The 14,185-nt window shown below is 40.2% G+C and overlaps 1 protein-coding gene across 1 annotated transcript; it reads left to right on the top strand.

Annotated features, from left to right (window-relative positions):
* The first annotated feature begins 9,922 nt into the window (after positions 1 to 9,922).
* LOC133571065 (claudin-34) lies at positions 9,923 to 10,806 on the top strand. Its single transcript, XM_061924072.1, has one exon. It carries the CDS (start codon positions 9,927 to 9,929, stop codon positions 10,578 to 10,580), a length of 654 nt encoding a protein of 217 aa, XP_061780056.1. The 5' UTR covers positions 9,923 to 9,926; the 3' UTR covers positions 10,581 to 10,806.
* The last annotated feature ends 3,379 nt before the right edge of the window (positions 10,807 to 14,185 follow it).

The raw sequence follows: 14,185 nt of genomic DNA, 5'->3' as shown, positions 1-14,185 counted from the left end.
AACCGATCTAGCTATCAGCGACCGGGCTGCTGCGGGGCTGTCTGGGCGGAGTTTCTTAAATGCCTCAAATGTCCGGCATTTTGAGTTATGGTTGTGTGTATTTTCAATGTACATTCAGGGTTAAGAAGGGGTTAAAAACAAAACAAACAGCAGCATTGATGAGGGAGGGGCAGAGACAGAGAGAGAGAGAGAGAGTTATGATAAACGCGCATGCGTCTCCAGACTCTGCTTTTTTTCCATAGATTTATCACATTTAATTTTTTATTATCTATAGCAGGGGTGTCAAAAGTGTGCCATTTGCGGCCCACAGCTAATGTTTTAAAGGCCCACGGCACATTCTAAAAATACTATTCAAATAAACAAAAACATAAGAAAAGTGAAATAAAAAAGCTTAAAGGTTAAATGTAATTTAGACAAAGTTGCAATGTTGACTAATAAAACAAAGCTGTTTTTTTTTCTTTCAAACTGTCATTGCTCAAAACATAATATTGAATCAAAATCAATGTTATTATGAATTATTGACCTATCCAAGGTTCCCATTACTTCACATCAAATATTACACTAAGAAAAATATTTTTGGTGGAAGATTTAGCAAATTTTGTGTGTTTGCCATTAAAAACATAGTTTTGTTTGACAAAAAAGGGCGGAAATCAAACAAACAAAAAAACAACATAAAAAAACTAAAATATTTTGAAATGAGGGATAGATGTGAAGTTGATGTAGACTCCAGAGATTCAAATATAAAATGTATGTATGCCCTGGCACACCATTATCATCATTTCATGACCCAAGCAAAACACTTTTTCCACTTTTATACTGAAATAAATACACCTACGACTCATTAAATAAAAACATAGAAAAAACTAGCAGCAGCGGTAAAGTTTAGATCCATGAAGGAAAGAAGAAAGTGAATGAATGTTTATAACTGATACATTTACATATCTATACACCAGTGACGTGCAGTCACTAGAGGCAGGTGAGGTGGGGCCTCACCTGCCATCATGGAAAGAAAAAAAATGTAAAAAGAAAAAAAATTAATTAAATTGTTATATGTATCCAGTGATTATACTATAAAGTTATTTTCCATTTAACTTCACCAGTTTTAGATAATTTTTATTCAAAATCGCTGAATTTTCACATTTGCCGTTCAACTACTGAGAAGAGACGGTGCGGTGAACAGCAGCCAGTTGAGGCAGGTCACTCAGTGCCTCAACATGGATTGCGGACTCGGCTAACTGCTGGCCTGCTGTGCAGTGAGACTGTATTGCTATATGAATTATATTATACATTTCCATAGTTTAGTTAGCTGAGGTATATAATGTACAGTGTATTTTGTCAACAACTGTATGTGTGTAACGTATTTCTTGTGCTGAGCGATCATAAAACGGCTGCAAAAGACGCACTGGCTGAGGCTCCAGTAACCCCGCCTCCTGCAACCCCACCGTAGACTTGTTATATCAACTAAAGCCCACACTTAAACTTTCCACGTGCAAGATTGAATCTATTTAAAAAAAGTTATTTCATAAGGAGCCAAAAAGTGCAAAAACAATAATGTTGGTGTTGGAGGAGTTGTGAATGACTGCAGGGCCACAACATTAGGTACACCTGCAGACTGCAGGTGTACCTAATTCACAACTCCTCCAACACAAACATTATTGTTTTTGCACTTTTTGGCTTCTTATTAAATAACTTTTGTAACCTATTTTCATGGGCTTTCCTCTTTGTGATGTTAAGTTCCTGTTATGCGCTGTTATACAGTATATGCCTTGAGCTCTTATTTTGAAGGCGCTAAGAGTGGAAGTGATGACACGTTGCGAGGTTTTTGAAAGAAGGTAAATAAAGTGGTCCTCGTGTAAACTGGAGCCTCCGTGTTTGTTATTTTGTAGTTTCATACAGTATAGGCCACATTTATAAACCCTCGGTTACACTTTTTTAAATAGATTCAATCTTGCATGTGGAAAGTTTAAGTGAGGGCTTTAGTTGCGGCGCATGGACTTAATTTCTAAGTAAAGGTAAGACCATAACGGTTTTTTTTATTAAATGTGCCTTTTTGTGTGCTACAGTTTGTATGTGTAAAGTTAAAGTTAAGATAAAGTAGCAATGATTGTCACACACACACTAGGTGTAATGAAATTTGTCCTCTGCATTTGACCCATCCCCTTGATCACCCCCTGGGAGGTGAGGGGAGCAGTGGGCAGCAGCGGCGCCGCACCTGGGAATCATTTTTGGTGATTTAACCCCCAATTCCAAGCCTTGATGCTGAGTGCCAAGCAGGGAAGAATGCTGGTATGAGCTTTTAAACATAACCCGTTAACTGCTGCCAATCAAATGGTGAATAAGATACTCTTTAGGGTTCATATGTTTGTAAATCTGACTGTGATGAAGTCAGTGCCTCACCAGCCATCAACCTCACCGCACGTCACTGATATACACATTTGTTTTCTGTTTTTATTTTATTTTTTTATGAATGAAGTAACGTTTATGACAACCTTTTCCAAAACCCAATATAGAATGTGAGACATAACAGGATAATGCATACCTTTTATACTTTTTTTTTTCAAAACGCTTACAAAAAAGTGGGGCCCCAAAAATTTACTGTGGGACCCCATTTTGAAAATTCCTAGCACCAACACTGATGCCAACAGAGGAGAAAAAAATGCTTTATTTAAATAAATATATTATTTATAAAGCAAGTTTGAGTATCATTGGCACATTTTCACCTAGTCCCGGTCTTGGCACGCATATATGTGTCCTCTTTTTGGGGTTTCACAATATGGTCAGCCTACAGTATGTGTGTTCTAAATTCAGGGAAATTTACTGAAAACTGGCTGCTGACTGACATATTGGTGAGTGGTATAACAACAATGTGTGTGGTATCCAACAATAAGAGAAGAAGAATGCAGATTTGCACTGTATACAACATTGACATTTTCGGAGTATTTTATTAGAAGAAACTTACTACAATGCCCTGTAGTGGGAACTAGGGTTGTACGGTATAGCGGTACTAGTATAGTATCGTGGTACTAATGAATCAAAAACGGTACTATACTCTGTTTGAAAAGTATCAGTTCCCCATTTTATTTATTTATTTTTACAGGCATGACGGAGCGTCGTCACGTCGTGACATTGCTGGTTCTACGAGCAGAGGAGCATGTTCGGCAGCGCACACACACGGAGTACTTACAAGCAGACACAGTGTGTAGACCGAAAAGGGAGAACGGACGCATTTTGGCTTAAAAAGTAAAGATAAAGGTGAAGTTATAACACTGAAACACCCTCAGGAAGAGGTGCTTTAAGACATGGCTAGCTAGCTAGTAGCTAACATCCATCCGCAGTCGGCAGTGTTTTAGCTACTTCTAAATCACTAATCCTTGTCTCCATGGCGACAAATAAAGTAAGTTTCTTATAAGAGGACGAGTAATAGCTAAACATGCTTCACTACACGCCAAAGGATACAATTGCTCACCACTAACAGCAAACTAGCACCCTTGACCTGACATCCACTGTAATGATACCAAGTACAATAGCGTATCTAGTCGATACTACTATGATTACATTGATATTTTTTATCGTCACAAAATCTTTTTTCCTTTTAAAAAAAAATTATATTATGTTTATAACGTCAGTAAATACGTCCCTGGACACATACGGATTTAAATGATGACCAATGTATGATCCTGTAACTACTTGGTATCGGATCGATACCTACATTTGTGGTATCATCCAAAACTAATGTAAAGTATCCAAACAAGAGAAGAATAAGTGATTATTACATTTTAACAGAAGTGTAGATAGAACATGTTAAAAGAGAAAATAAGCAGATATTAACAGTAAATGAACAAGTAGATGAATAATGTTGCGTTTCGGACCAGTTGTTCCTCCCAGGGAATTCAAGTCACAATTCGCTCCCAAGTTCTTTCCGACACTTAAAGCTGAGTTGAAAAACCACCAGAGACAGAATAGGTATTTTGTTGTATATTCTCAAAGCTTTGCCAATATACATTTTGATTGAGACCAGTCTAACCCTAGAACCTTCTATCGCACCTCCCAAAATGGTCTGTCTTCCCGATCCCAAAAACCTCTCTTTTCTTCCCCCTCCCTAGCCATAACACAAGCACAACGTCTCCCTAGCCATAATACATTCCAAAGAACTCAAGGTTATCACACATAGTATGCTTGCTGACAGAGCATCAAGAGAAGAAATGAAAAACACGAGCTGTTTTCAAATATGACAAAGAAATGGAAGAAGTACAATTAAATTCGGATATATGTAAATATCTGCCTCCGACAATAATCAATTTTTACAGTTTGTCCCTCATAATATGTACAAAATAATAGGTGTATAAATGACACAATATGTTACTGCATACGTCAGCAGACTAATTAGGAGTCTTTGTTTGTTTTCTTACTACTAAAAGACAAGTTGTCTAGTATGTTCACTATTTTATTTAAGGACTAAATTGCAATAATAAACATATGTTTCATGTAGCCTGAGATGTTTTAATAAAGTAAAGCCAATAATGCCACTTTTTGGGGTGCCCTTTATTTAGAAAAGTATCCAAATACATTTTGGTACCGGTACCAAAATATTGGTATGGGGACAACACGAGTGCATACCTGCCAACTTTTGAAATCAGAAAAACCTAGTAGCCAAGGTCCAGGGGCCGCAGGCCCCGGTAGGTCCAGGACAAAGTCCTGGTGGGGGGTTCAGGCTTCGCCCCCCGACGCAAAATGATTATTAGCATTCAGACAGGTTAAAATGTTGCTAAAACCATCACTTTTCTATCAGTCACAGTGACTTTTCAAAACAAAAATATTACAGCAAAAATCATATGGGTTGATTGACATGTTTATTCTGTAAGCTAACTTCAATAGTTTGAAATTATTTTGACAGTTAATGCCAGTTATCCTGTCAACCTTTCACAAGACTTCAATTTGTTAATTGAAAGTATAAACAGTATAAACACTTTTTACAGTAAACAAATGGTAAAACAGTACTAAACAATTCCATTACAAAACAAATTGGTGTCATTATTAACTTTCTGTCCAAGCTTGTATAATCTACTGCCTTGTTCAATTGTAAAAAATATTCTGTGCCTAAAATTCACATTTCTATCACAATTATCATACTGTAAACATGGTAAGCTAACTTCATTAAAATTAATAGTCCTGTCAATAGCATGGAATTACAATTCAAATGTAGTTTTTTTGTAAGCCTTTCAAAAGAATTCAAAATATGAAAAATTAATGAAAATTAATTGAAGCCATCAGACACTTGAAAAGTGGCACATCACATCTCTAATGTAATCATTTGAACTTTTCAACAGAAATAGCACTGCAAAAATATTAAGGACATACTTCTGTATTTTGGTAGTTATGCTGTCAACATTTAACAAGATTTCTTCAACTTGGACTTGAAAGCATAAATAGTATAAACACTTTTAACAGTATAACAGTACTAAACAATTACAATAGATAACATTGGTGTCATTACCTTTTTGTTTGCTCAATTATTGCCTCCGTAAATAAAACTTCGGCATTTATCACATCCAAAGAATCTGTTTGGGCGACGAAAAACGTTGAAAGTTTTCCACTTGTATCGCTAGCAACGGCATTAGACTTGTGTTTTTTTGTCCCAACGTGGTCTTTTACATCGCTAATTCCTCCGTGTCCGATCGAAAAATCTTGTCTGCACAAGGTGCAATTCGCGTAGTTTTCACCCTTTTTGGAACGGAAAATTATTCCCGGATAGGCTTTTGAATATTCTTCACGGAATGACTGCAGTTTTCTTTTCGGTTTAAGACTCGTTTGCGATTTTTCTCCGGCTGATTCCATGATCGTTCGCTCGTTTGGAAACAATGGCAACTGGTGCCTCGTGCTTGGCAGCGGTGCTATAAATAGCCTCGCGCATGGCATTCGGAATGGCTCGATGGGAAGTTACGGGAAGCAGTGTCGATTGTCATTGTTGTTACGCGATTTCGTGAATAAAACTTTAAAAAAAATATTTTTTTTTTAATTAATGAAAAACCGTATTTTTTATCACTGCAACCGTAACCCGGAATAGGTTGATGAAAACCGTACTAATTATGGGAAAACCGGAGTAGTTGGCAGGTATGCGAGTAGGAACCAGTATTATTAAAAAAAGCCCCTAAATTGAGTAGGATAAGACTCCTTTAAACAAATGGTTACAGAAAGCAACACACTTAAATGGAGTAAACGTGTCATTTCAGAGCTTTACAGCGCAACTTTTCCAAGGACACCCACCAAATGTACAAACTGTATTTTGTCTGTCAGCTGCGTGTGTACACATTATAATAGGAAATATTCACACAGGCGCTCATATACTTTTACAAATTTAACAGCTGATTGCTATCTTTGTTCTCAAAGTCCCGTTGAATATTTGTGTCTGCAAATAGGCTTAAAGGAGCCATCCCTCTATTTTTCTAAACTTCTCATTTGCAGCTGCACGCTTGTTCCACTAATCGGCATTTCCCCTTTAATAACTTACTATGCTTTTCTAGAAAAGCCCACCTGGCAACTAGGTACAGTACTTTCTCATTCAAGTTATTTTTTGTTGGTAAAAATGGTGCATGGTTTTTGAAAATCCCAGCTAAAAAAGTTCCTGTGGTGTGACGTCATTTGGTGAACTGGACTAAATGTGCTTTGCATCTCATTATATGATATACAGTAAATAATGGTGTACAGTACATCACTTCATAAAAAAAAACAGAAACCAAAAAAGTATTATACAAAAGCCAAAAGCAGTGAAGTTGTCACGTTGTGTAAATGATGAAATACAAAAAGAATACAACAAATCCTTTTCAACTTATATTCAATTGAATAGACTGCAAAGACAAGATATTTAACGTTGGAACTTGCAAATATTAGCTCATTTGGAATTTCATGCCTGCAACATGTTTCAAAAAAGCTGGCAAAGTGGCAAAAAAGACTGAGAAAGTTGAGGAATGCTCATCAAAGACTTATTTGGAACATCCCACAGGTGAACAGGCTAATTGGGAACAGGTGGGTGCCATGATTGGGTATAAAAGTAGCTTCCATGAAATGCTCAGTCGTTCACAAACAAGGACGTTGCGAGGGTCACCACTTTGTCAACAAATGCCTGAGCAAATTATTTAAGAACAACATTTCTCAAGCAGCTATTGCAAGGAATTTAGGGATTTCACCATCTACGGTCCGTAATATCATCAAAAGGTTCAGAGAATCTGGAGAAATCCCTGCACGTCAGCGACCAGACCGAAAACCAGCATTGAATGCCTGTGACCTTTGATCCCTCAGGCGGTACTGCATCAAAAAGTGACATCAGTGTGTAAAGGATATCACCACATGGGCTCAGGAACACTTCAGAAAACCGCTGTCGGTAACTACAGTTGGTCGCTACATCTGTAAGTGCAAGTTAAAACTCTACTAAGCAAAGCCAAAGACATTTATCAACAACACCCAGAAACACCGCTGGTTTCACTGGGCCTGAGCTCATCTAAGATAGTCTGATGCAAACTGGAAAAGTGTTCTGTGAACTGACGAGCCCACATTTCAAATTGTTTTTGGAAACTGTGGACGTTGTGCTCAAAGTGTAAAAGGCAGCATGTGTGATGGTATGGGGGTGTATTAGTGCCCAAGACATGGGTAACTTACACATCTGTGAAGGCACCATTAATGCTGAAAGGTACATACAGCTTTTGGAGCAACATATGTTGCCATCCAAGCAACGTTATCATGGACGCCCCTGCTTATTTCAGCAAAACAATGCCAAGCCACGTGTTACAACAGCGTGGCTTTGTATTAAAAGAGTGCAGGTACTAGACTGGCCTGCCTGTAGTCCAGATCGGTCTCCCATTGAAAATGTGTGGCGCATTATGAAGCCTAAAATATGAAAAGGGAGATTGTTGAATAACTTAAGCTGTACATCAAGCAAGAATGGGAAATAATTCCACTTCAAAAATGTGTCTCCTCAGTTGCCAAACCTTTACTGAGTGTTGTTAAAAGGAAAGGCCATGTAACACACTGGTAAAATGCCTTTTTTTGCAATGTGTTGCTGCCATTAAATCACTGGTTCTTAACCCATGTTTGGTGAGTCGGGCTCAGGGGTTCGGCGGAGGTCAAGACACACCCGACTCATTGTGTAAATAAAAACTTCTCCCTATCGGCGTATTACGGATACGACAACAGCAGAAGTCAGACTGATTTGCAGGTGTGTAATTTGTTGTGAGTTTATGCACTGTGTTGGTTTTGTTCTTTGAACAAGGTGATGTTCATGCACGCTTCATTTTGTGCACCAGTAATAAAACATGGTAACACTTTAGTATGGGGAACATATTCACCATTAATTAGTTGCTTATTAACATGCAAATTAGTAACATATTGGCTCTTAACTAGTCATTATTAAGTACTTATTAATGCCTTATTCGGCATGGCCTTATTATAACCCTGACCCTAACCCTAACCAAATAACTCTAAATTAAGTCTTTGTTATTTAGAATAGGTTCCCCATACTAGTGTGTTACCAAAAACATATAACTGTCATGTCTGTGTGATCAGGTTTTATTTTTGGACTTTTTGTGCACTTTTGTTTTGTCACCATAGTTACCCATTAGTTTCACCTGTCATGTCACGCACCTGTTTTGAGTCATGCACCTGTTGTTAATCATGTCCATAGTATTTAAGTTCATTCATTTTCTGTTGTTCGTGCTGACGACCTCACACCACATTTATGCTCTGTCCATTTTTTCATGTCCATGTTCACGCTGCTCCTTTTTTGTCCATGCCAAGTAAGTTTTCTTTATTCAAGCCATAGTTTGCAAGTTTTGTTTAATTGTTCATAGTTTATTCTCCGCCACTGTGCGCGCTTTTTGTTTGATCCTTTTTTTTTGTATTTATAGTTAATAAATAAATCATGTACCTTAATTCCCGTCTCGCATGAGCCAACTTTCCGTTGCATCCTGGAAAAGCACACACCCTGGACCAAGTCATGACAATAACTTTGTCTTGAATTTGGAAAAAACAATTAAAATATATTTTTCACTAAAGGGTTGGGTGAATGCGCATATGAAACTGGTGGAGTTCGGTACCTCCAACAAGGTTAAGAAACACTGCATTACATTTTAAGTTCATGATTATTTGCAAAAAAAAATGTAGTTTCTCAGTGTGAACATGAAGTATCTTGTCTTTGCAGTCTATTCAATTGAATATAAGTTGAAAAGGATTTGTTGTATTCTCTTTTTATTTACCATTTACACAACGTGACAACTTCACTGCTTTTTGTATTTACCTTATACAAAATGATGTTCATACTTTTTTATTTGTTTTTTTATTTATTATTTATTATGCATTGTGTCAAAATGCAAGATATTTAGGACTTTCTTACTTTTGTAATTACTTACAATATGTTCTGATTCTTGTTTTCTATTAAGACCTTAAACAGCTGGATGTTTACTTTCATTAAAAAGTGGTCCTTTGTCAGACCTCGTGTACGGAATCTAAATAAACAGTTTAAGTCTAATTCTGATGTGTCAGTTTCCTGGTTCTAGAAAAGACATCCATTCGGGCAAGAACCCTGCACAGGCGTGTTGGAGTCACCACAAACTGACCACAGCCACAATCACAAAGGCGCTGTCAATCATTTACAGTGGTGTCATCAATCCGGGTTGCAGGGATAAGAATAAGGAAGTGGGAATACAAACCTTCGTACTTAAGATTTCACTCAATGGAGAGAACCTTTGACATCCTACAGGGTCCGTGAAGGAAGGGTGGGTGGTTTGTCTCATTCATGTCACCTCTTTCTCAAAGTGTTTGCCTTCTTCATTCTTCCTGTGTTGTCTTTTCATCTCAGGGTGTTTTTCTCCCAGATGTCCGAGTGACGGAGCACTGGAGGACACCATGTGGACTCGTCGGTGAAGTTGTGCCCTGCTATGACCCACTCCCAGCTTTGGGCCTTGTGGCTGGGCTGCACGGGCTGGATTCTAACCGCCGTGGCTCTTGGACTGGTCCAGTGGAGGGTTTGGTTGGTGAAGGACAACAAAGCGATCAGCTCGGGTGTAGCCTGGGTGGGCCTGTGGAGGGCTTGCTTCAACAGCCACACCCAGGTGAGCCCCGGCTTTGTGGTCACACACTGCAGGCACATCAGCTTGTTGGAGGCCTCCACGCCACCTGAGATTGTAGCGGGTCAGGTTCTCATGCTCCTGTCCGTGCTGGTGGGCTTGTTAGGAAACAGCAGTGGGGTTTATGCCCTGAGGAACGTCCACTTTGGATTGCGGAAGAACTTGCCCAGATGCTTCTTCATCCCCGGTGCGATGTTCTTGTCGGCTTCAGGGTTGTCACTCGTGCCCCTCACATGGAATCTGAGCTCAGTGGTAACCAATCAGACCATCGAGTTCCCCCCTGCGTTCAAGATGCCCCAGGCCCCTCATTCTCAGCATGTGGGCTGTGGCATTACCATGGGTATGGCCGGCACAGTCTTGATGATTGTGTCTGGGATTATGTTCTGTAGATACGGGTCGCCGATACCATCGCTGCGGGACAGCTCTGTCGGAAAAGATAACCCTTGCTTTGATGAAATGAGTTGAGGTGTAGGCTTATTCACATCACACCACCCTTTTTGAGATCTTCCAGATTTTGACATCCATCCATCCATGCATTATCTACCACAAGGTCACAGGTGAGCTGACTTCAGGCAAGAGGCGAGACACACCCTGGACTGCCTGCCGATCGTAGGACATATACAGAGTGCCCCTAAAGTAGACGGGCAGGAAATGTGGCTTTATTGACTCATATTCAACTGTTGCATCACCAACATCGTATTGAAGATGGTATTTGTTCATATTACAATTCAATAAAATGTGTTTATTTCTGGAAACAATCTATTTTTGCAGATGTGTCCAACATGCTAACTGCAGGCCACAGTGCAGCCCATTTGAAATTGAACCAGGAAATATTTGGGTCGAGTCACAAAGACACACCTTTGCCAATTTTGCCATTCAGTTTCTTGTTTGAGACAAATTGTGCAATAAGTTCTGAACTATTTTACAGTTGCACGTTTTAAGCCCACCTGGAAGGGTTATAGTGCAGTGTTTCTTAACCATTGTTGGGCTGTGAGCGCCCCCTATTGGGGGCCTGCCAAAGAACTTGTTTCTGTGTTGTGGGCTGTAAGTGACACAGGGACTCAGTTATTATACTTTTCCAGCACCCTTGGTAGTAATGACAATATTAAAACAAAAAGGAGAAAGTCTAAAGTTAGTCAGTTTCTTAAGCGTAAAAGATATTACTAAAGTGTTGCAGTATTTGCATTTTCACTTTTCTCTTATTGACAGTTTATTTCAGAAACATATATAATTTAGTACAAATTTATTTTAGCGCTGCCTAACTGTATGTAAATGTATTTTTCAGATTTTTTTTTATGATTCCCTTCTTTTGCAGCATATTTATTTTTGTAATCAGTCTGACCTAAGTCTTGATAATAATCTTTGTGATTATGCTGTCATATCATATGGTTTATCCTGTTAAACTAAGAAAGTTAAACATAATTATTGAATATGATTAAAATCGACATCGGGGGCGGTACCTCTGGATTGGCAGACCGGGGTGGTGGTTCCTCTCTTTAAGAAGGGGAACCGGAGGGTGTGTTCCAACTATCGTGGGATCACACTCCTCAGCCTTCCCGGTAAGGTCTATTCAGGTGTACTGGAGAGGAGGCTACGCCGGATAGTCCAACCTCGGATTCAGGAGGAACAGTGTGGTTTTCGTCCTGGTCGTGGAACTGTGGACCAGCTCTATACTCTCAGCAGGGTCCTTGAGGGTGCATGGGAGTTTGCCCAACCAGTCTACATGTGCTTTGTGGACTTGGAGAAGGCATTCGACCGTGTACCCCGGGAAGTCCTGTGGGGAGTGCTCAGAGAGTATGGGGTAACGGACTGTCTTATTGTGGCAGTTCGCTCCCTGTATAATCAGTGTCAGAGCTTGGTCCGCATTGCCGGCAGTAAGTCGGACACGTTTCCAGTGAGGGTTGGACTCCGCCAAGGCTGCCCTTTGTCACCGATTCTGTTCAAAACCTTTATGGACAGAATTTCTAGGCGCAGTCAGGGTGTTGGGGGGATCTGGTTTGGTGGCTGCAGGATTAGGTCACTGCTATTTGCAGATGATGTGGTCCTGATGGCTTCCTCCGGCCAAGATCTTCAGCTCTCACTGGATCGGTTCGCAGCCGAGTGTGAAGCGACTGGGATGGGAATCAGCACCTCCAAGTCCGAGTCCATGGTTCTCTCCCGGAAAAGGGTGGAGTGCCATCTCCGGGTTGGGGAGGAGATCTTGCCCCAAGTGGAGGAGTTCAAGTACCTCGGAGTCTTGTTCACGAGTGGGGGAAGAGTGGATCGTGAGATCGACAGGCGGATCGGTGCGGCGTCTTCAGTAATGCGGACGCTGTATCGATCCGTTGTGGTGAAGAAGGAGCTGAGCCGGAAGGCAAAGCTCTCGATTTACCGGTCGATCTACGTTCCCATCCTCACCTATGGTCATGAGCTTTGGGTCATGAACGAAAGGACAAGATCACGGGTACAAGCAGCCGAAATGAGTTTCCTCCGCCGAGTGGCGGGGCTCTCCCTTAGAGATAGGGTGAGAAGCTCTGTCATTCGGGGGGAGCTCAAAGTAAAGCCGCTGCTCCTCCACATCGAGAGGAGCCAGATGAGGTGGTTCGGGCATCTGGTCAGGATGCCACCCGAACGCCTCCCTAGGAAGGTGTTTCGGGCACGTCCGACCGGTAGGAGGCCACGGGGAAGACCCAGGACACGCTGGGAAGACTATCTCTCCCGGTTGGCCTGGGAACGCCTCGGGATCCCCCGGGAGGAGCTGGACGAAGTGGCTGGGGAGAGGGAAGTCTGGGCTTCCCTGCTTAAGCTGCTGCCCCCGCGACCCGACCTCGGATAAGCGGAAGAAGATAGATGGATGGATAGATGGATGATTAAAATCGAGAGTAAGATTACCATGTATGTTAATATTTGTGTGGGCCCAGGGCTCATTGTAGTGTAAAAGTTAGGTCCAAGGGTCAAAAAGGTTGAGAACGCCTGTTACGGTGTCTCGTTTCATTCCTAAACTTTACCCAAAGGCCGAATATCCCTAACAGTTTGTAGACCATATATACAATACAGCATATGTGAGAATACAGTAAATACATCACCTCTGCCAGCACAAGTCATTGGAAGGGAATTACCCTCTTTAGCATTCCATTCATTTTTATCAGGCCATGCAAACTCCGCTTTCACCTGTTTGACATGGATGATTTTACATTCTAAAGTAGTACAGTAGTAATAATGAAAATGAGATTAAAAACACTCAAAATGAAGGCAGAAAAGTGGAGGTACAGGTTGGCCTATAGTCCACTTTTCTCATCCTTACTGCAGACTTAAGAGCAAATTTCAGGCTAGCACAAAATACAGTTATAGAAAAATATTGTTTCATTTATAAATATTTTATTTGCAAAATAAAAAAGCAAAATTAGCAGAATCTCAGACCATCTGTATCAATGTTCCTCAGAAGAATTAGATGTTGGGACTAGAATCAATGCTTTGGACGCAGACTTTTCATATTTACTTTCATCGCCTCAAGACAGCAGCCAATTACTTGATTTGATATGCACAAAGTAGGCAAATTGAAAGTAATAATGATCTTCTCGAGGAACTTTGTTATACTAGAGGCTACGGACAGTCAGATTCCAACAACAACGCAAGAGGAGCTGCCACAACTGCAGATGCCAAACAAATGTGTCCAAACGGGTGCAGTGGGGTGCTATTTACAGGGTGAAAACTTTCAGTATGATACCACACAAGAGTAAAAAAATGGTTGCAATACTTACAATGCTCTAAAACCCATCACCAACATGTACAAGCAGTTATTATTATGAAATATTTAAAATACTGTACCAATTATAAGTAATGGTTATTTTAGACCTGTAAATGTGTAGTGTATTGCATTAATGTCACCTTTAAAGCAAACACTGGGGCTGGTTTTCAAATTCTGTACAAGGGAAATGTGATGCCAAAAAAATAGTACATCAAAAATTGTCGCAATGCTTCCTGTCACTTAAACATTACAGGATTTTGGCTTCCTTGAACAACACAAACTCTTTTAGTTTCCTGCGTATGTCACTATACAACAAACATGGTATCCGCCCGGTCCTCAACCT

Source organism: Nerophis lumbriciformis, linkage group LG28 (genome assembly GCF_033978685.3).
Source record: "Nerophis lumbriciformis linkage group LG28, RoL_Nlum_v2.1, whole genome shotgun sequence".
NCBI lineage: Eukaryota > Metazoa > Chordata > Actinopteri > Syngnathiformes > Syngnathidae > Nerophis > Nerophis lumbriciformis.
Note: the sequence above shows the minus strand (reverse complement) of the source record. Positions and strands in the feature narration are given on the sequence as shown.